The sequence below is a fragment of the Elgaria multicarinata genome, chromosome 3 (genome assembly GCF_023053635.1).
Source record: "Elgaria multicarinata webbii isolate HBS135686 ecotype San Diego chromosome 3, rElgMul1.1.pri, whole genome shotgun sequence".
Lineage (NCBI taxonomy): Eukaryota > Metazoa > Chordata > Lepidosauria > Squamata > Anguidae > Elgaria > Elgaria multicarinata.
The window spans coordinates 17,061,491-17,083,941 of NC_086173.1; the positions used below are offsets into that span (position 1 = coordinate 17,061,491).

At 49.8% G+C, this 22,451-nt stretch overlaps 1 protein-coding gene across 8 annotated transcripts in view; it reads right to left on the minus strand.

The window, feature by feature from the left end:
- Positions 1-22,451, minus strand: part of HUWE1 (HECT, UBA and WWE domain containing E3 ubiquitin protein ligase 1) — a 103,902-nt gene that overhangs the window by 7,710 nt on the left and 73,741 nt on the right. For 7 of the 8 annotated variants that reach the window (XM_063119425.1, XM_063119429.1, XM_063119426.1 and 4 more), the window contains 30 exons: positions 22,214-22,381; positions 21,712-21,848; positions 21,225-21,291; positions 20,692-20,903; positions 20,257-20,468; positions 19,732-19,914; positions 19,223-19,395; positions 18,847-18,995; positions 18,418-18,493; positions 17,796-17,894; positions 17,365-17,498; positions 16,910-17,081; positions 16,361-16,589; positions 15,344-15,522; positions 13,551-13,640; positions 13,303-13,454; positions 11,613-11,658; positions 10,512-10,793; positions 9,862-10,120; positions 9,639-9,772; positions 9,334-9,554; positions 8,274-8,562; positions 8,085-8,187; positions 6,544-7,084; positions 3,959-4,544; positions 3,139-3,257; positions 2,873-3,029; positions 1,629-1,761; positions 1,351-1,553; positions 991-1,118 (listed from right to left, as the gene is read on the minus strand). In XM_063119425.1, coding sequence (XP_062975495.1) covers positions 991-1,118; positions 1,351-1,553; positions 1,629-1,761; positions 2,873-3,029; positions 3,139-3,257; positions 3,959-4,544; positions 6,544-7,084; positions 8,085-8,187; positions 8,274-8,562; positions 9,334-9,554; positions 9,639-9,772; positions 9,862-10,120; positions 10,512-10,793; positions 11,613-11,658; positions 13,303-13,454; positions 13,551-13,640; positions 15,344-15,522; positions 16,361-16,589; positions 16,910-17,081; positions 17,365-17,498; positions 17,796-17,894; positions 18,418-18,493; positions 18,847-18,995; positions 19,223-19,395; positions 19,732-19,914; positions 20,257-20,468; positions 20,692-20,903; positions 21,225-21,291; positions 21,712-21,848; positions 22,214-22,381 — 5,633 coding nt within the window. The remainder of the gene's footprint in view (positions 1-990; positions 1,119-1,350; positions 1,554-1,628; positions 1,762-2,872; positions 3,030-3,138; positions 3,258-3,958; positions 4,545-6,543; positions 7,085-8,084; positions 8,188-8,273; positions 8,563-9,333; positions 9,555-9,638; positions 9,773-9,861; positions 10,121-10,511; positions 10,794-11,612; positions 11,659-13,302; positions 13,455-13,550; positions 13,641-15,343; positions 15,523-16,360; positions 16,590-16,909; positions 17,082-17,364; positions 17,499-17,795; positions 17,895-18,417; positions 18,494-18,846; positions 18,996-19,222; positions 19,396-19,731; positions 19,915-20,256; positions 20,469-20,691; positions 20,904-21,224; positions 21,292-21,711; positions 21,849-22,213; positions 22,382-22,451) is intronic. The other variant, XM_063119427.1, reaches the window with a different exon arrangement.

Sequence of the window (22,451 nt, forward strand, 5' to 3'; positions counted from 1 at the left end):
TGTTTAGACGGCTGGGTACTGGAGCTGCAAAGCCCGTATGTACATCTTCTGTAACTGTTCATGCCCTCCTTACTATGGGCAGCCAAGGCAAGATGCCGCAAGGGGTGTGTGTGTTCCTTCCCAACTGAGTTCTCAATTCCCACTGAATTTGGAAGTGGCAGAGAATTAGTAACGTGTTTACAGCAGAAGTGGACTAGCTCTAAAACAGGCAAAAGAAGTTGAGGCTACCAAAGATTCCTGCCTCAAGCTTACTTGACCTTTGTTCTACCTTCCCCTAGTCCACCTACTCTCAGCAGGTATCCCAAAACTAGAGGAAGAGGAAGGAAGATATGCGCGATTTCGCACAGAGGTGTTCCAGGCCATACGCAGGCTAAACACATCCCCCCCCCCCCCAAAAAAAAAGAAAGAAAGGAGGAGGAGGAAAGAACGAAAGAAAATGAAGCGGTGGGACAGTAAGTTAAATAATACAAAATCCAAAACAAAAATGATTTGTCTATGAGTGAAATGTCCAAAGATCACAATTTGTTAAGAGATACTATGCAAAAATCCACATGATCTCAAACCAGTCAGCAAAGTTTGCGAAAGGTGTAGACCATGGAAGTCCGGTGGTGGGGAACTGAGGTTGGGGAGAGAGCAGCCACGGAGTACACATAAGCCAGGTGCAAAGAGGGAGAGAAGCGCCTTCTGTCTCTGCGACTCACCCCTTTCCAAATCCCTCCACGCATACATGGAAACTAGCATCTTGATCAGCCCCCCGCCCCCCAGCCGCCTTCCCTCAGCCCCCTCTGAAGAACAGCTTTTATGACTAGGAGCCAAAAGCAGCAAGGAGATAAAGCCGTCTTCGTGCACAAAGAGGCTCTGATGACAAACCAGATAGGCATGAAAAGGGAGGAGAAAAAAAATGGAAGAGGGAATGTAAAAGAATGAAAAAAAGGGTAATTCAAATAAACAAAATGAGTGGCCTACAAGCGCCACAGGCACCATGCTAACCGTTGTTGCTTGCTGCTGCCTCCGGGCCCTCTGACCCTCACGTACCATTTGTATAATGGCGTCAGCCTCAGCCTCCAGCTGCCGAACAGCGGCCTGGATGCTGCTAACTGAGCCCAGACCGGAAGTACCTGCACGAAGAGGGGAGGGGGAGGGAAAGGAGAAAGAAAGTTGCGCTCTAGAGCTAGGTGTCGATCAGAACTTAGCCCCCTTCTTCAGCTTCGGATTCAAACACGTACAGGGGACCGCGAGTCTCCCCAGGACCGCTAAGGCGAGGGACTGTAAGTCGCCTAACCCAGCGTCACTGCTCCCACCCCCGGGGCTCCAGGGCTTGCCTGGCCCTTGCTCTCCTGCCCAACGTACCTAGCCTGCCTGTCTGCTTTGCCTTTTTGTTGGCGCGGCGTGTGTCATCCCGCAGCTGGATGATGACCTGCAGCACCCTCAAGAAGAACTTCTGCGTGGAGGTCTTAGAGGTCAGCATGGACATGGAGGGCAGCTGGAGCTCCCGGCCACCCAGAGGGCGCTTCTGGGAGGCCACAATCACCACGTTCTCAGCAATGTCGAACCTGCGGGGGAGAAAGGGAAGGTCAGTGAAGGCCACTCAGAATGAGGAGGAAAGGGCCAGCACAGAGAAGACTCACCTGCTCTGCATCTTGCCTTTCAATTTGGTGGTCTGAGGCTGCTCCTCAGGGAGCCCGTCGGGCGACAGGGACTCACACTGTGCTCGACGCTGCTGCTCTAAGTTGTACTCTCGCAGCTCCGCCAAGAGTGTACCTGGAAAGGGGGAGGGTATGGGTCAAGGTTGATCCCGTCTTTCCAGATAAATAGTGCAGTGGATGGGTTTTTTTCCTATTCATTTAAGAAAACACGTGGCCCCATCTTTCCACTATAAAGTAGTACCTAAGGTGGGTAATCATAGCAAAACATATGTCTCTTCAGCAGGGGGTGGAGTTTGAGAAGTGAAAGACATAATTGAGGGAATTCCACAACTAGGGTGCAGTCATAGAACATGCCCCCTTATGTGTGCTAAACTATCTAGCAGGAACCTGTGCCCCCCCCCCCCCAAATCGGCACAAGAGATGAGCCTCTCCATCAGCTCTTAGAGAGTGGGCAGGATGGTATGAGAGGAGGTGGCCCTGAACTCACATTACTTAGGGCTTTTATAGGTGATAACCAGCACTCTGAATTGCACCTAGAAACATACCAGGAACCAGTGCAGCTGTTCTAATCAGCCATAGTATGCTCACATAGACATGTTCCTGTGAGCACCCTAGCAGCTGCGTTCTGGACCAGATGAAACTTCCAGAGATTCTCCATGGGGCAGTCCGATGTACTGTATGTTATAGTATTCCAGTTTTGGGATGCAAGCTCTGACCTCCCCAAAAGTGGATGCACTTGGTGCACCAGCGTAAGCTCAGCTAAGACCTCCCTCTGCCTACAGCCCCTATCTGGATAACCTGAAGTAAGGCTGAGTCCAGGAGAACTCCCAAACCACGAACCTGGTCTTTCAAGAGGAATGCTACACACTCCAGAACAGGTTGAAGTCCCATAGAGTTGCCACCCCAATAGGACCACTTATGAGGTGACTCCCGCTAGCTAGAGACTTCCAAGAGTAACTGCAGCTCATTCAGACTTGACAGCAAGGAAAACAGTCTTTTGAGTTACTACCCTGTCGGTGAGGAGCTGTACCTTTAACATTACCCACAGCATGCAGCACCAGCACACCTAGACATGGAAGCCCCCAGAGGTGCATATCAGAGATTCTTTCAGCTATTTCTGGATTCATCCCTCGTCTTCTCATCAGGGTGCTCAATGGAGGAGGCAGGGCAGGGCCACTAACCCCAGCCAGCAACTCACACTGGCGCATCCCCAGAGGTCTCCTTACCTATCTGTTTGCAGAGAGTGTAGCCCAATTGCCGGGCCCCATTAAGCAGGAGCTTGAGCACGGTGTCGCGTGTGGCTGGGTCACCCCGTGAGAGTTGCAAGAGAACATTGGCGGCGTCTTCCAGGCCTTCTTCAGAGCAGGAGTGAGACGTCAGCACCTGGCATGAAAAAGGAGAAATTTACTAATTGTGCCTAAGAGCTGGAGAGCGGATTCCCTGCCTCCCTGGTTTTGCGGGTGGCTCCTCTTACCACTTCACCAAAACTCACCTCCACAGAGAGCTGTAGCTGGTTCTCTGTTAGGCCTGAGGCTGCCATTTTGCTGTCAGTTCCACCTCCGCCTCCCCCTTCATACACCTTGGCTGGTGATTTGCTGTTTTTTGCAATGGCTGCATGGAGTGACAAGACACAAGCTAGCACCATCTCGGGATTTGAAGATTCATCAGTAGGGAAATGACCACAGAAAACATCACCTAGCTTTTAAACCCCAAGCCTCTATTAAGCACTCATCTAACATTCCTATCCAAGAGCCTTGGTGGCTTCACTGCAGAAAACACGCAAGCAGAGATGCTCTCCGTCTACAACGCCATCCATTGTCAGTCAATATCCCCTTGACCAGGGCTGTGTGCATGCAGCAATTCCGCGAGAGCACAGATATAGCACAAGGTGTGGAATTCTGCTTGAGAATCCCAGCTCTTTTATTTTCTTTTTTAAAAAAGCCAAGCCTGTAGAGATTTCTAGCCCGAATGGCTATTATGATATCTTGAAAATGTGTGGATGATACCTACTGAAGTCTTATTGGCCAGAGTTGGCGGAAGACTTCTAATGGCTGAGACTGAGGCTTCTGTGCCCTTTTAGAGCACCAAGACTAGCAAAAACACAACTATGCAGAATAAAAAAAAGTTATGCAAGTTCACATACATGTCACAGAATCTGGTTTGCCTGGACATAGAAATTTAACCCCCTTCTCTCCTCCCCACTTTTCTTTAGGTAAGCCCGATCCCATAACCAGAACTAGGAAAGAGAAGAGAATGTGGGGCAGGGAGAAGTACCCCCCCCCCACCCGCCTCGCAATCAACTGAAGACTTACTGGACACAGTGGTGGGGACAGTAGATGTGGCGGTTACTGCGGCAGCACCGGAGGTGGCAATAGAAGCGACAGTTGCAGCTGCCGTTGCAGCGGCGGTTGCAGCCGCAGTGGCAGCAGCTACGGCAGCGGCGGCAGCCAGGGCAGGGGCAGGGGCAGGTGCTGGGGTGGTGGCGGCAGCGGCAGCAGGGTGGTTGGCCGCCCCCTCAGCCGTGGTCTTGTTCTCAGGCAGAGCAATGGAGATGAGAGACAGCAGGCGCAAGAGCTTCTCCGTCAGCAGGGAGCTCCGTCTGATCACCGGGTGGGAGAGCATGTTCATCAGCTGGCCCAGAGGAGAGGCTTCCAGGCTGTAAGGGGAGCTCTCGCCCTCAGAGCCAGAGCTCACAGGCACAGACTTGATGGAGTTCTTGCCCTTACGGCTTACGTTCATGTTATCCAGTTTGACCAACAAGTCCCAGAAGTCAGTGGAGATGCCGCTAGTGCCCGTCTGGCCCGGGCAAGGGCTACCCGACTGCTTGGTGCCACGCTCCCGCTCACTTTCGCAGTTGGTTTCTTTGGTCCGCTGTTGCGTGAAGTGGCTGGGGAACACCTGCAAAGGCCGGGGGGGGGGGGTAAAGAAGAAGAGAGGAGAGAGTCAGGTACTGGGATGCGTCTGTGCTGAAATTCAGCTCAGCCCATAGGATTATCTACTATCCTGTCCAGATTCAAGAGAAACTCTCTAACCTACCCCCTTCCTCAAATCACACCTACACAGCCCACCTTCTAGGCCTAGAGACGCACTGGGTCCTGGACAAACCCAACGGACATTTAGATACAGTTCCCAGTAGCAGATGATCCCCCTCTAGCAAGCATTTACGCTACGCGTATATATCTTACGGCCTATGGTTGCTAAAGAACAAGCCACTCCATATTAGTATTAAGAGGAGCTGTTACATCCTGGAGCCAAGGGATAAACCAGAGCACCCACCCGCAGAGCCTCACGCTAGGATACTGGTGCCAATTACGTCACAGGTCAAATCCCACAAAGAACACCCAGCTTGCTTCCCCATAAAGAGCAAATATGTCCTTTAGGCAGCTTAGACAGCAGTTTCCGCTGAAGCCAATAGAAAGGTTCTCCACATTCCCTCCCTTCAAACGAAGCAAGGAGAATCCCTCCAGAGCAGTGGGCCCCAGGCTCCTCAGGCTACACAGACCACCTTTTGGCTGGGCAGTAAGTAGAAACCAGCAGCAACCTATGGCGCTCATGTGCACGCCTAATGTTCTCTCCTTGCGTTTGCCCTCATTCCAGGTCTAGCGAGAGCGGTCCCCAAGGACGGAGCTTTGGCTTGATCCTGGGTTCAAGTCTCAGCAAAATCACGGATTCACTGGACCATTGGGAAGGTCAGGTTTAAAAACAATGGGGGGGGGGAAGACTTCATACTAAGAGCTAAATAAAATAGTAGCAAGATAGGAGAGCTGGCCCAGCTGCCAGATGAAAAGTGGATGCTCCTCCCCTTGCCAGAAAGCACCCTGGGATCTATGCTCCTCATCGTGGCCAATTCTGGTTCTCCCCTTCATGGCGCATAAAGGCAGTCATGCGGCAGAGGCTTCCTTTGTCCAAGGTCAGACAAAATGCCAGGTTAACGAACACAGAAGCCGGCTGTTAGCACAATAGTAATAATCATCCTTAAGAGTTTCACGGAACTGGGGCTATGTGAAAGCTCTTGTTGCCTTGAAGCAGGTCGGATTGGAACTTTGGGGAGGGGGCAGCGGCTGCTCCCATTAAAAGCACCCAGAGCAAAACCATTTGTATAACCCAGCCTCTGAAGCAAGCGGAAGGAGTAACCCCACTCCTGGATAACTTCCATCACTGAAGGAGAACAGGGATGGCTAAGGATGCTGTGAACTGCCCTGGAATCATAACTCTGATGAAGGGCAGTGTAAAAAATATTTTAAATAAGCAGACCCAGTGAGGGATACATCATTCTGTATTTCGGGTTTGTTACACTGACTTTAAGGGAAGCAGATTTTGTAGCCTGCTGAAAACGGAGCCCAGGCCCAACCGACACACATGGAGAAAGAAGCGTCTGCGGCTTTTTCTGGCCGGTACGACTTATGACATTAACGAGACGTGCTGGCAGATAACCTCAGGGTCTGAGAAGACAACTAGCCTAGCCCCTTTCCCCATGATTGGATGCTTTCTGGTAAAGGATAACAGCTGCCCAATGTTTTTATGAAGACTCCAGAGAAGGAGATCTACCATTGCTGCTGATAGTTGGAAGCAACTGCTGGGATTGGAAGGGCCAATATAGGTTTTAACTTTGTTAGCTGCTTTGTACATCACACACAGACAATTTCATGGCTCACCTGTTTTCAATTGGGGAACTCACTGTAATATTTAGTCTAGATCTACTTTCCTGCAATCTAAGTCTTTAGCCTACTTCTCAGTGGATGGGGTGAACTGTTACTCCTCTTCTTTTGAACAGTTTTTGTGAACTGTCAAAATACCCTAACTTTTTCCTCTAAGCTATGCAGGCCCAGGTCCTTTCCTCAGAACGACCATTCCCCGTCATGCACGGCGTGCCGCTCAGTCAACCCTCGGCCCTCACCTTGGCAAGTTGGATGAGAGTGTCAAGGACATGGCGACAGACGACAGGAGCGGCCTGTGGGTGTATGTGAACCGTGGAGCCAGCAGCAGCGTGTTTCTCCGTGTGCTTGCGTCCTCCTGCTCGCTGGATCTGGAAGATGTTGGTTCTACAACCCAGAGCGGCGTCCATCGAGACAGAGAGCCAAGAAAGCTGCCCTGAGCTTTTGGATTCCATCTTGTGCAGGAGGTCAAGCGGCCGGCTGTCGGGGGCGCAGGCCTTGGCAGCCCTTTTGCCTTTGTCATCTGGCGCAGCAGTCCCTTTAGGCGTCTCTACGCACAGTTCGCTCTCGCTGCTGCGCTGCAGGATGGACAGCAGGCTCCGAATCACCCAGCTGCGCGTCTGCGCGTGGTAGCAGAGGTTTCGCAGCACCCGGTGGAGCCGGCTCGTGTTCAGCTTTGGCTCGTCCACAAACAGCAGCACCAGCAGGCACGACAAGGCCTCGTGGTCCAACAGAAGGCGCCCACGCAGGCGCAGCAGACTGTCCACGTTGCTTCCTGACGGCCTAGGAAGCCACAAGAGGAATATCAGGGCAGAGTCTACACTGGGCTCCAGAAACACAGGAGCCATTATGGTATCCGACAGGAAAAACCCATTCCAAAACATGACTCATCTACCTGTGGGCAGTCAGATTTGACCATGTCCTGACTAAGTTTTTCTCCTCTGACTACTCCCTCCCTCTCTCTCTTTTTTATACATGTCACAGGACCAACAAATTCCCAATACCGAGTTGCTTCGGAGCTAAGCAGGAATGAAACTGTAAGTAGTTTGTTCCCCTACATTGGAGGGCACTCAAGCCTAATTTATATATTCCTGCCTACTGGAACAAGTGGGAGGAGCAACCCATACAAGGATATCTCTCCCCACCCCACTCACTGCAGGGAAGTGGACAATTACTTGTGAATTCTCCTTTTCCTTGTTAGCTAGACAGTGGATCGAGCACCCCAGTATCTGGACAGTTGGATGGTTCACAAGTAGAGCGAAAGAGCCAAGCTGGCTCTGCTTGTCTTCAAACACCCCCCAACCCTGTTTTCAAAACTTGGTCCCTGAACTGATCCGGAGAATAATCAACTTATCTTTCAGAGCAAACCTGGAAAAGGAGTATCCCTTTCAACTGCCAAGTAGTGACAGCTCTGAAAGAACAAGATGATAAACTGGAGGCAGCAAGACCAGAGCCCTGCTTTCCAGACTTCAAAGTTAACCCACCTCAGTGTTTGTTGTTGTGTAGCTCAGTGGTGGGCAGAAGGCACATATTCAGATGTTTTGGACTTCAGCTCCTGTAAGCCCTTGTCAACATGGCCAGTGGTCAGGAATGTCGGGGGCTGATGTCCAAAACATCTGGAGATCGATCCTTTGCCCATTCCGGTGTAGCTAGTTTGGGCCAAATATTATACTTCTGCTTTCCATTTCCCAAGTACTCCAATTTAATGTACAAGATATATATTTGCCCCTCCCTGGGAATCCAAAGCCTCCATTCTTTGGCCCAGTCGTTCCGTATCTGGTACCTGCTGTGGCCGCTGCTACCACCCATCTGGAAGGTACCTCCTCTTTGCACAGCCAAGCGTGTATACTGGACACCTCTGTTTCCACTGAGACGGCTTGTGAAGGCTGGGGAGGAGAAAGAAAAGCAAAGAGTTGACACTTCCAGGACCGAGAAACAGTAGGATGGCAAAGAATGGAAGAGCCCCCTTTACCTGGGCTACGCAAAATGGCAGACAAGGCCGAGGTGCTCGAGTGGCCAAAGAGGCGCTCATGCATAAGCTGGCGCTGGCGTGCTTCCTGCTCCCGCCGCAGGGCCTGCGCCTCAGCAGCAATGTCAGGAGGCATGACGGCCAAGACGCTGTCCTCCATGTCCTCCAGCACGCTGCGCCGCAGGTCTGATGGCAAGGTCTGGATGAAAGTCACTGGGTCCATGGGGGTGTCTGAGCTTGTACTCTGGGCCAGCTCACGCCTCTGCTGTTCCGCCCGCTGCTGGGCCAGGACCTGGAATGGGGGGACGGGGCGTGTGTGTGTGTGAAATAGAGAATAGCCTTCCTTGTTAGGAACGACGGACGGGACTCCGCCAGTCTCTCATCACAATGAGCAGGAGGCATTATGACGTTTCACAACCCCTTCAGAATATGAAGCAGAGCCAGAATAGGCCCTGAATGCTGACACAAATGCACAGATATAGCTCTGTATGAGAAATGTACAAATTGAAGCAGTAGTCCAGGCAGAACTGAACTCATAAACGTTAACCCCAAAATGGGAGTGGAATTAAATGTCAGCTACCCGGCATCAACAGCTGAGAGGCTAAATGCTATTAAACACTGATGGAAGCTACTGAGTAACAGTGGCTGTGATTAGCTGACCAGCTAAACGTGGAAAAAATATTTCATTACAGACAACTAATAATTCAGGCCCCTGTACACCTCTCCCATGAATGTTTAAGCTGCCTCGTTTTATACAAATAAATACTCTGTATTTCTGCTCAAGATTAAGTCTTGTACATTCTGCTCCTTCAGAGGAAGAGTGAAGCAAACATAGTGATGCTTATGTAATCATACCAATTTCTCCACCTGATCCCACAAGACAGGATGGCCGTGGAATCCCCTTTTTTGAGATTTGTAAAAAGAGATCAGAGAAATAATTTAGGTACAGGTGGTCTTGTTTTAGCACAGTGCAGGGTTGTAGATAACATAGATTCCTTCAGATTTATTAATTCTAGGACCCTCAACTGAACTGTGAGTTATCCCCTTAAGCACTAAAACCTACCTCCTCTTGGATAGCTGGAGGCAGAGCAGCTAGGAACTCTGGACTGACTTCTGTCACACTGGGGTTGGCCACTACAGGAGGTGCTGGTGTAGCAGTGGTGGTGGGAGGGGCAGCACGAGCAGGAGGCCGGATGCCCAGCTGGTTCTGCAGGACCTCGCGACGAATGTCATCAGGCAGAGCAGCTAGAAAAGATGGGTCAACACCTTCCGGGAGGTTTATACCTATATAAAAAGAAAAGTTAAGTGCAGCTGCTGCCTCTACAGGGAAGAACTGAGCTATTATAACCCCTTCTTTTAGGCCCTTACCTGCCAAGGGGTCTTCCTCCTCGCCGCTGGTAGACGGCAGTGGTTCTTCTAAGATGCCCCGAGAATCAGCCCCGGAAATGGCCACAGCTGAATCCCTGGTGGAGGAGTTTTCGGAGGATGAGGCAGGTGGGGAGCTGGGGAGGAGCAAGTGACAGGGTTAACTCATGCAGTGCTAATGCTAAAAGGACGGGTTTCCTCCTTGGTTCCCATCTTTGGTCCTTACCCGTCATCCACCTGCTGGCTGGGATCAGGCTGGCCCTCCCTAATGGCTTGGGCATTGGACCCTTGCTGGGCTGCATCAGCTGTGGCCGCAACAGGGCCTGTGCCTGTCTGCTCCACGTTGCCAGCCCCGCTACCCTCTCCAACGCCTTCTTCCAGGTTGCAAGAGGCCAGGCTGCTGGTATCCATGGGTGAGCCCTCCAGCTGGCTGCTGACTGCTGTCAAGGCATCAGAGTCTTCAGCCCTCTCTGGGGAGAGTGAGGCTGGTGGGAGAGGAAGTAAACTCGTCAAGACAGGACGCTGTACTGAATGAACAGGTCTGACCTAGCATGGCAGCTCTTATGGTTTTATGGAACTCAAGGTTTGGGCTTAACCCTCTAGAAAAAGGCAGCCCTTAAAAAGAAAGAAAAAAAAGGGGGGAAGGGGGTCATTTTAGTAGTAGCCAAGACTAGATCATTGTGGGGAAGGCTTGACATTGAACTCGTCTTGCACATTTTAGTTTCCATGAAAATACAAACACCTTAAAACTATTGCTGCCCCTCTTGGACCTTTGAAGAGGGCAGGAAATCCGAATGCACTGTATGTACACACGAGTGATGCGCAGCCAGATGTGGGGTTAACACCTGCTGCAGGGTGAAGCCTGAGGCCACTTACTGATGGTGGGGGCGGGCGAAAGCTCCATCTGCGTGGCCTCGGCATCTGCGCTTGGCCGCCCGGGGCCTGAGTCCTCCTGCTCCACCGGCATCAGCAGCTGCCCAGAAGCCTGAGCACTGGGCTGCCCCACCAGCTCTGAAGGGAGCTCGCCTGCCGCCCCTGCTGCCTGTTGCTGCTGTTGCTGGGGGCTCTCCAGCGTGACCAGAGTCTGCTTAGGGCCAGCCGAGGCATCTTCGGTGGCCGTCGGGACCGCGGGATAGCCGTCGGGATGGGTGGCACCATCTGGGAGCCGAGAGAGGGAAGAAGGCTTAACACCCAGGCTGCCGAGCAGCAGAAGGGCTTCCAGCACGGCCTCGGCTTCACCCTTTCAGCAACGCAGAGCGACACCTCCAAGGTGAGCTCAAAGTGAGACACATGGACAAGCCCACCACCCACCACCACCACCTTGGGTACTTTGCCCCATCCAGGGAAAGTAGTAAGTTGTATAGTTATCTCTGATTTGGGGCACAAATCCCTACCCCACAACAATACAACTTACTACCTCACCCCAGCAGGAGCAAATGGCACGAAGGCCGATCCGTGTCAGACAGGCTGGCCCTTCCCCTATTCAGAACTACCCGCAGAGTGTTAACAGCCCCTCCCCACCCCAACTCCGCTGCCCTTTCACATAGACAGGAGAACACCCATGCTGGCAACCTTTTCCCCAGCCCATGTGAAGAATCCCGCCTGATGAGGTTCCCTCCCCACCCTAACTGCTCCTCCGCCCAACATCCGTTGCTAGGGATGGAATCAAGAAATTCCTGGATCATATCCTGGCTCGACTCCCAATGCCCTTCTTGAGCCCACGTTCTTTCCTCCTAGAGCAAGGCACAGCGTCTCTCAGTAGCTTCTTTCATCTTCTTCAGGGTAGGCAGTGCTGGCATGATGACTTGGGAGTCCTCATAGGAAAGACAGTAGATTGTATAGTTATCTCCAAGACCGGGTATGACCCTAAAACTATACAATCTACTACCTCATCCCAGGGGGTCCAGGAACAGCATCTACTTCAGCAAGGCTTTGGGAAGGAGACACTAGACAGGGTTTCAGGAAGAAGTAAGTTACCTGGGAGGTTCTGCTCAGCTGAAGTGTTAGATTGAGGCACTGGTCCCTGCAGAGGCAAACCAACAAAAACATCAGAGTGACTCAGAATTCATCCAATTCAAATGCAGACTTTGAAGACATATCTAGGCAGGAAACGGCCTATGTAGCTTTTGCGCTCTACGGCAGGTAGAGGAGGGGACAGCTTCAGGCCCTCTTCCCATGCATGCCCACCCCCTCCAATGCTCCCGACCTGCTTTCAATCTAGTCCTGTGAAGTAAGTCTATTAGAACGTTCCACATTCTAAATATTGCTGGAAAAGATGGGGAGGGTCAGGTTTCCATTTCCATATTTACTATACCTGACCTAAAATTTAAGGACGTTGTCCTTGAATGGATCACATAAAGTAAATGTCAAAGTATTCTTCCTGCCCCCCACCCCACAACCCAACAAACCTATTAAACTGTCTTAGGGAGCAATGCTATAGACCCTAAACAGTGTTTGAGGATTCATAGGGTATTTCGGATTCCCTGATCTGAGGTCGGAGACAGCGCTCAAACCTTGGAGTGGAGAATCAGAGCTCTGCTCCCCCCCCCCCCCCCCCCGGCAGCTGCCATGGAAAGAAACACGTTGGCTGCTCTCCGAGGTCAGCAACTGGACCTCAGAGAAGGGGTGTGTCGGTGGGCAGGGAGGGGAGGAGACTGGAGAGGCCAGGATACGAATTATCCTGAGGTCTTTCCAGGCTCCTCCCCCTCCCCAAAGTGCCCAAGCTAGATAGGCAAAACAGCCCATCTAGCAAAAACTGCAGGGTGGGAGAACAGGGAGGCAAAAATCCTTCAATTGAGGGTGCAACCCATAGGATTGTGCCCTTAATGAAGGCGCTATCCCCACAATTATGAAAGGTTTGATGTTTTTATTATTCATAGCAACTAGAAACCCAAATAATTATATACTGGAAGAGGAGACAACTTTCACCTAGTAAGGAGGTGGTATAGCCTAACAATGAATTGGTAAAGATATCAACCCAACTGAGAACTGTCAAACCCTATTAAGACACGGTACATCTTGCCTTGTTCCGTTCAATTAATGCCCATCTCTTTCCTGCTCACTACTACAGTCTCCATTCTTAACAAAGCAACTTGTTTGATATAGTTTTGTTTTGCTGCTATAACTGGAAAAAAAGAACTTAAAAGAGGAACAGGTACAAGGATTGGCTCTAGTGTCTAAGAGAAGAGTGAGGTGATCGATGGCGGTGAATCTATTTATTTATAGATTCCTACTGGTAGAAGTGTTTCTATTTTATGTCCTCTAGTATTTAGTTCACTTAAGTGAACATCCATCTCTCCCTCTCACCCTCCCCTTTTAAACTGGCCTACTGGCCAAAATTAAAATTGCTAATGTAAAATGGGTTTCCCATCTTGCCTCTAGGGGAAATAGGCTTGCTGTCTTGTCAAGCCTATGTCTTGGCACCTATCACCTAAACACATCTGCTGGCATTTTTATTTTGAGTTATGAGTACTCGGTCACATTTACAACCCAGCTGCATATATTTAAAGCACTCTCTCCCCCCCCCCCCCCGTCCTTTGCACAAGGAGTCACGATGTAGCTTCCTTAATGAAAACAAGGCCAGCTGGAATCAGCCTTGCAGCTTAAAAAGCTTGCCCTTTTAGAAGCCTTTGAAAAGGCCCGCAGGTGCTTAAGCCTGTCTCCCAACCTGGGCATTCGGCTCCTTGTCGTCTCCATCCTTGGCTTTGTCTGCCACTTTGGCTTCCTCCTCAGCCAGTTGCTTGCGTCTTTTCTCTCTGCGCTCCTCTAGCTCCTCATCCCTCAGTGCCTCCAGGTGATTGATGATGGGTACTTTGACCACTGGATGGAGAAAACGCACCAGATTAAGAAAAGCCACCAAACAGAGAGAGGACTGCGCTGCCCGAAGGAAGAAAAGCTACCTGAAACACGTCTCACCTGAAACACAGTCATGCATGCTTTCTGCATCGAGTACTTTGCACTCTTCTGTCCAGCGTGTCAGGGCAGTGGGAATGCTTGACAAGGTCCCTAAGGAGAAGGGGTGACATTTTTGGATGAACTCAAATAATAGCTCAGACAAACAAAAACACCTTGTCATCGAGACATGCTATTGCACTCTGGTCCAGTTGTCCCGATAATCCCCAGGACTGAGTGAGCAAAAGCTCATTCACACATGTATGTATATAATTTCCTTTTTCTACACTTGGTTGGCAGCTGAATGGATGAACTGACTCCACTGATAAACACTGTGTTTGAAGTGGTGGACAAAATGAACATTTTGAAGACTCTCTGATCGCTAACCCACACATGCAAGTAATCAAGAGATAAAACGATTCTGAGTCATTCCCTATTCTGATGGCTCGCACTAGGAGTGGGACAATTCAACAACTTGCTAAATTCTTCAAAGCAAACAATCATGTGGGACATTATGAAGTCATCTCTAATTGCATGAGGGTAGGAAATAAAAGATGTTGCAAGTTAGTTTCAGAAGTGGGCCAGAAACCAAAACTACATTACCCCTCCCCTAAGATGGTAATACAAACCAGAGGTTTCAATAGAAAGCACTGCTATACTTAGAGATAAAGGATTTGCTGCATGACTGTAGTTTAATACAGTCTGCACAAAAGGCAGAAGTATAAACATCTAAGAAAAACAGATTACCATCTTCTGAAGTGTGATGATTTGTTAAATAGCTGAACACTTTACGGCAATTTCCTTTTGAATGACTCAAAGTAGATCCATGTTCTTTTATATAAAATAAGGAGGAAGATAACTTGGAAAAGGGAAAAGCCACTGCCTGGCAAAAGTCAGAGACCAAACAGATTCTAGGAAGTGTTTCGAATGGGCAAAAGCAAAAGACCTTTTACCTCATACTAAAGGTTTCCATAGCAAAAGTTTAAATACAAGGCTCTGTCCTCACTACCTCAGGGCCTCGATTCTTTCCTGGGACAAGGAGGAGCAAGCCATCCCTTCTTCTGCTACAGCTTTCTATTTTCAGTGAATTTACAGCCTGCACAGAAGATGCAGTTGCTGGTTATCACCTCACCCTGCCACTGTCAGTCGAGGTGTAAGCAAGCACATCCATTCATTGGCAAGGCATACCAGCTTGCAACTGCAAACAGAGCTACACGTGAGTTGAGTGCCTCCAAAATCAGAGGCACAATTCTGTGTGGGACACAGTATTTCTGGCACTGATGTCCGAATCTCTGAGGCACTGCCGTCTGGAAGGGAAGCGTTGATGAGGCTTGGCTGGATCCGCAGTTTCAGAGGGGATTGAGGGAGAGATGGTGCCAACAGACCCCATGAGTGATTGGGTGACCAAACATAAAGGACTTGTGTTGCCCAACACTGTGATTCCGCAGAACATAGGGCGAAACCCCAGAGTGCATCGTCCCTTTCACTGCACTTACCTGCTGCTCCATTCCCCTCTCTGGTGGGACACAATTAAAATGCATAGCTAACTAAACATGGTTGGATCTATCAGCATTTGATACTACGGTTTGCTTAAGAGATGTAACAGTTGTGTGTTTTGAATGATTTTTATTATTTCTGCTAGCTGCGAGCCTCCAAGTGATGGATTTCCAGAAAGTAGAATTTCAGACTTGGAGGAGTGAGGCGGGAGGAGACGGTCCCTGGCCATACTCAACTTCTTGACTTATCCAGGACACTAGTCAAAACCCAGCTAACATTTCAAACCCTAATGCTTTAGCAATTGGTTCCTGAGGACTTGCCTGCCTGGCTGGTGGCCGTGCTCTGGTCGTGGAAGAAGTCATCCAGCAACTCATCGTCGGAGCGGGCGATTATGTGCACGTCGTCATTGCCTACCAGAAGGCGAGCTCGGCCTCGACTCTGCAGTGGGAGACTGCTGCTTAGCTGAAGGATGTCTGCAGCTGCTGAAGGGCCCAGCAACCTAAGGAAGACACGCAACTGGGAATTGCAACGGGACTGTTTTTGCCCTACACAAAGGTGCAGCAACTTCTGGCTAAGGGGAATGAGTGGATGACTGAAATTTGTTTCTCGGAACAAAATTATGGGAAGGCATTTGGCGACGGGGATAAATCAAATTGGGGTGGGATGCTGTCCAAAAGCTTAAATTCATTGCCTGCTGTGGCGATACCCACCTTTCTGTCCCTTAGGTATGTCTGAGGTTTGTATGTCTAGTGAGTGCAAATGTTTGACTGAGTGGGCGTGGCTAGTGATGCGGTGAGAGAGGGGGAGGGAGGAGTATTAATAGGCTGGCTGGGGGGATTGTGAGTTTAGTTTTAGGTGTTTGGTTTGAGTGGGAATTTTAGTCTAGCTTGTGCTTTGTGAGAGTGTTTGGTGTGAGGAGTGAGAATTTTAAGGGACTTGGGATTGTTGTTTTGAATATAAAAATTGAACTAAATTAAAATACTAAAGATCTGTTAAATTTCAATAAACTTTACTTTGTGTTCTGTTACCACAAACCACGTGTCAGCTCGGAGTTATTGTTTGCTATATTACACAAGGTAAAAACATCTAAGAATGCACCTGCTGTTCAGGACCTCAGTAATTGAACCCATTTGCCAAAACCCTTTACCATGTTCCCTCACATATAGGGGAGAGGTTGTGTTGTTTTTACCCTTTCCTCAGGCTTTTCAAGAGGTAGCGCTAGGCTTGAGAAGGGTGTGCTAGCAAGGCCTTCTGTATAAGGTCAGTGCCGTCGCACCGGCCATCTTCAATTTTTTTACAAAATGCTTTTTTTGCTCCACCCTTCCCGTTTGTCTCACCTCTGCAGGATAAGAGGTGGGTTGGGCTGCCGGGTGCCAGGATAATGCACATGGATGGTATGGCCGGTGTTTGCTGTCAGCTGTCGTAGCGTCCTCTGACTGCGGCCAATGCCTTGCGCCAGTCGGGTAGTGGAGGAGCCACTACCCAAGGTCAAGGAGCTATGGTCCGCATGCCGCACCATGAGCGGGTGAGTGGCAGGAATATTGCCAGGCGATGGGGGAATGTCCGCTGGGAACAAAAACAGGAGAAATTAGCAGGCCGAGATGGGGCAATGAAGACGTAAGTAGATACATTTTCCTAGAGGAGAAAGCTAGTCTGACCCCAAATCAGTGGAGCTGTAATCACAAAGCCTTCTGAGAGAAACTTTTTGGAGCAAGGATTTACCCCAGGAAGTTGGCTGGAACAAGGCAGGAATGCTATTCCATTCCAAAAGAGCTAAGGAAAGAACAGTTTCCTAGTCCTTAAACATCCTAATCCCCAAACCCCACAGGAATCAGCCATTAGGATATCACCCATGTCCTATGGCTTCCAGATTTCAGAGTTCTTACTGGCGCTGGAGAACATGTTGTCAAACTCTATGATGAGGTCATCTTCACGGTCAAAGCGCTCAAAACGCACCAGTGGAGAGGCATTCATATCAGGGTAGTCTTCATCTAACTCCATCTCAGAGCCGTCGTCGTCGTCTTCCTCCTCTTCGCCTTCTTCACCTTCTTCATCATCCTAGAGACAGAGAGCACCAAACCCAGGGCTAAGCAAATACTGTCTAGAATTCAGGATCCTGAATTCCACCACCCCCTTTAATCACTTTCCCTACCGAAAGCCAGGGATTGAGCCAAGGAAACTGCCGGCACAGACTGAACTCTTACTTCAACCAGATCTAAAACCCAGACACTATGGTTGCCAGCTCTTATTAATATTGCCCCCCCTTTCCTGTCATTTTGAACAAGCTTCCCATATTAAGCTGGTAAAGACTCCTGCACTGTCCTCCCTCCGATGCTTGTACCTGATCATCTTCATCTTCCTCCTCCTCCTCCTCTTCTTCATCCTGACTGTCATCCTCATCCTCATTGCTGCCACTGCTGTCTTCCTCCTGTGTGTGCTCCTCCTCATCCTCAGGATCTAGGATATTCATAGAATCTAGAGCAGATTGGAGAGTGCAGGTAAAGTGAATTGGCTTTTTCTAGTAAAATGAAGGTCCTTCCAGTTAACTTCCTGGCAAGATTTCTCTAATTCCTCTTGCCAGATGGGGAAAAACTCACAAAGCCAGATTTCAGACACCCCCACTCCCACCCTTTATTAGGAGAGCTCAAGTCCATAGCCACTTTTGGTATCATGCTAGTTCTCCCTTCTCCTTCACTGACCCCCCCACCCTCACCCTTAAAGATTACTACAGGCACTTCTAGACTCCATGTAACATCTTAGGCAATGCCTCACCTTCCCTGTTGGCCTGTAGTGTGGAAGCCTGGCTCAGATTGGAAGGTGCCTCATCCATCAACACATCCTCCTGAGACTCATCCTCTCCACTTCGGCCCACTGAAGGACACAAGGGTTAACTTAGCAAGGTTATGAGCAAACAACCCTTTCCCTTAGAGGAACTCCTGGGCTGTCCCCAAACCTAACGGCAATGGCCATTTATCTGTGAACACCCATTATGGTCCTGAGGTGGTGCTGCTGCTTAAAAAACACACCGATGACCATGTTACAGGCAGTTATGGAGCCACTATCATGAGTCATTTACCCCTCAAAAGATGTCTTCCCACCTGGCCCCAAAGTTACAGAAACGGATCCCTGCTCAAGGGAGAACATGCAGTGCTGACATTTGCCACAGCTACAGCACAGCACCCAGGCTGTGTGGGGAAACAAGAGCTGCCAGGGGTGGGGGCAGGAAGAGCAACGGATGATCTCTACCTGGGTGAGTGCTCATTTCATACTAGACAGGATTTTCTACATTATAGGAATGAGAACGATTTCTTCAGTTCACATGCAGGAAAAAGGATGCTGAATCCACAGGTCCTGAAGGACAACTCTGAGGCCAGAATCTGGGCCTGGCACTCACCTATTATGGTACTGTTCCCTGAGCCACCATCCTGCTCCAATAATTCATCTATCAGGTCCTCCAGCTCATTTTCCACCTAGAAGGGCAAAGAGGGACACTTTGACAGGGTCCAGAGCCTCACAGCCAAATAAGCCCAAAGAGCCTAAATGTGTTGCACAATCCAGACTGGCTAACATTTATCCAATTTTTGCCAAACGCTATTCTGCAGCCACCCCTGCCCCAGTGCAGATTTGCACGAAATTAAGTCCAGATCGCACCCAGGCACTTGAGAGTAAAGCCGTGGTCATCCCAAGCCTTTGCCCACACTCCCCTTTGCATGCTGTCCCAGACCAACTGTAGCTTGAGGCAACACCAGCAGGAATGGAAGCCACACTGTGCTGCAGCATCACCTGTATTCCCACATCCACATCCACATCCTACCATCCATACCTGCATCTCTTGTGTGCTCAGCACCTCGGGCTGCCCTGCAATCACCACAGCATCAGTCTCTGCTTCCCCATCCATGATGTCACCATCTGCAACTTCTGCTTGGGCGACATCATGGTCCTCTTCAGGGGCCTCTGCTTCCCCACTTTCTCCTGCAAGGCGGAAGTATGTCAGGGCCTTAGGACTGCCCTCCCAAGGAGGACAGATCAATGGAAGTACAGAATGTGAGACGCCAGAAGGATTCCTAGCCGAGGAAGGGGGTGGGACGCCGACATGGGAGAAGCTAATGGCAGCACAAAGTCAGGGAAACAGTAGAGAAGAGGTGGAGGTTGCACAGCCCACAAAACGATGGATGATGAAGTAAGTGTGGGCCACCTACCTGCATCTTGTTGGCCGCTGCTGGCATCCCGCACTGCTCCCTGAGCATCCTGCTCTGCCTTGCTCTTGCTTGAGGCACTCTTGCTCCCAAAGAGACTGCTGGGCTGATTGACAATACGCGACAGCGTCTCCAGGGGTTTCAAGGCTGCGTTCACCGTGTTGGCCATGTTGGGACTTTGGGGAACAAACACATATGGATGAATTCCAGACTGTGAGCGCTGACGTTAATAACAAGGCCAGGCCATTACAGAGTAAACCCTAGCTGGGGTGGAGATAAGAGAAAACTCCAATGAAATAGGAGGGTATCAGTTCCTCTGGCTCTCTCAACATGGCAGCTAGTTCTGTACTGAAGTCAGAGAACAAAGTTTTCCCAAGGATAAATCGTATTGGAAACCGGGGATAGAACTCGCATCTTACTTTTGCCCTCTACCCCAAATGTTTGCCTCCTACCCATAGTCTTGAAGCAGCTCCCCCCTCCCCCACACCTCCTCGGGAACTTAAGACAAGTACCTGGACAGATCAAGGCTGTGGGGCACCCTGGCCAAATCATTGACCAGACCCTTCTTGAGAAAGAGGCGGATGATATTGTTCATGCCATTGTGCTGTGTCTTCGCTGTGGCGCTGCTGTAGAAGCTGGAGGTAGATGGGCATGATTCCATGATGGTGCTGATGATGCACATGACTGCCTGCAGCCTAGAGTCAGACAGGGCACTGTGGTTAATGGAAGCCTATGCCAGGTTTCTGCACTTACCAGAACCACACCAGCAAATCGTGCAACACCCCCACATCTCTGCAGTATTCCTCTTCCTTTCCTGCAGCAATTATCTTCTTTTTAGGAAGTGCTGTGCCTGTACTTTTATAACACTGGGAAGGACGTTGGTATGCCCTTTGCTGGAGACCTACTGAAAGCCATGAAGTGCCTGAATCACAAGGCTATAAGAACATACACACAGAGCTCCAGTACTATAGAGCTTTTCTGAAGTGCCGACCCATCCCAAGAACGAGCACCACCGCAACATCTCCCACCTCTCTCACCTGGCATGCTTCTCGGTGCTCTCTGCCATGGCCAGTGCCCGGCCTAGGGCTGCCTTAACTTCATTCACCAGGGCTACCTGGGCATCTGTACCGCTACCCGCTGCAGCCAGACTGGCCAGGAACAGGCGAGCCAGGGCTGGTGTATCTTTGTCTTCTGCATTCTGGGTGTGGGGGAGTAGATGGTCCAGGACAAAAGCTAAGACACTGCAGTCCTGAAATGACACAGTAAGATCATTAGCAGAGTCCAGAACGCCTGGTCTTCTTCCTTCACAACCCCACCAGCAGTCTCGCCACATTCACAATTTTTCACTGTCCCTTGGACTTAGGGGCAACTAGGAGCACTGGCCCCACATTTCTTCCTTTATATATATATACCCTGCTCCCATCGCACACTTCCTTGGCGTTGCTCAGACAGTGCTTTCTAAGGCTTCTCACCTCCTTTATGAGCTCGGACTGGCCCACAGTATAGTTGTAGTTTGCAATTAAGGTAGCGATGCCCACATACGAGCGCACAAGCTCTGCCAGCAGCCGCAAGATGGTGGAAGTGGGCATGAGTGGCTTGCTTCCTTTGGCCTTCTGCTTGTTCTCTTCTGCTGCTTTATCGCCTTCCTTATCTTTATTTTCTCTTGATTCTTCAGGAGTGGAAGCTATGGGACAGAAGGGAAAGGATCAGCCAGTGCAAGAGCTATTCCAACAAACCAAATATCAGAACAAATGCAGTAGACCATATCGGAGCAAAGGTTTGGTCTCACTTTGGGACACCAGAAACAGATCTTTACGACTAAGTCAAAGTAAACTGGCTGTTTTGAAGGAAATAGGGGCACACTTGAAGTGACTGTCATTTGGAGGCTGGTTTAATCAGATTTCTATCCCAAATGCAGGAGACTTTCAGGGAAGAGCCCCCGGAGAGGCTTTTGACACTGTGCTTCAGCTTGGTAATGTGTCAGATCAACAAAGACGTCACTTACCATCACCTTGGGGCGTCCCTGATTGGGGAGTCTCAGCAGTTGCACTATCAGCAGCAAAGACTTGAGCCTAGAGAGGAAGAGGGAGAAAGCAATGGTAACAAGATGGACTATTGACTTAAAATGACCAAATACAGAGAGCGGAGGGAAAGAGCAGATCGTACAGAGTTCCATACATGACCAATGACTGCCATTTACAGCTATGGAGCAAGTATGAATACGCAGAGAACTTGGAGGGCCGGTCACATCTGGACAGTGTTTCAGATGCAGTCCACAAGCCCGGGCCATTGAAATCTGATTAAAAACACCCTGTAAATGAGTTTTACCGTACTGCTGTAGAAATGCAAGTGGATCTTTCAGAGAAACTACTTAATGAGTTAAGGAATAACTGAGATTCCATGAACTTTTTTTTTTTTTAAAAGAGTTATTCCGCCAGAGATGATAGAACTATTTAGAATGCTGGTTACAAGAACAGCCCAGAGAGACTCACATTGATGCCAAAGCCTGTCTGAGAGTCAAAGTCACTGCCCTGACGGGTCAAAGTGCGGTACACGTCGTCTCCGATATCTTGCAGGATCTGGCTCACCTCCTGGTTAGTAAGGCTTCCCTTGGATTCAGACTTGTCCGCTGGAGAGGGGAAATAAGAACATGACCATTATTGGCAACGTCTCCTCAGAGAGCTAGAACGCTTACATATATTGCAAATTCGAAGTGACATTTCCCCCAAGAAGATACTGCAGTTTCTGTCCTTCACACCTTTCACATGACCCTATGATGTGTCGAAAGAAAAATCAGAGAATTCTTAAATTACCAGTTTTCCTGGGGGATTGCGAAGTGGTTAAAATGGTTTTGTAACTGTGTCCATTGCACATGGTGGGCGAGAGAAAGGACTGGTCAAGAGGGAGTTCCTCGCCAGAAGACATCAGCAATAAGAGACGTCTCGGCTCCCGTGCAAAGAATTTCCTTCCACTCTGTCCCAGGCTGTCACATACCTTCATCAGGGGCGTGGTAGGCAGCCAGAGCATTCAGCATGTCATAGATCACCTCCTTGATAGTATCAGGTATGACAGGCAGTGGTGAGGGCTTCACTGGGGTGGTTTTCACCAGCTGCACGGCATTGGGGCCCTTGATCCGCAAGTTCTCGAATTCGTCGTCAGAGGCTTGGGGAGCAAAAGGAGAAAGAATAAAAAGAACTAGAGCAGGCAACACTGGGAACAGGGCCTGGGGCAT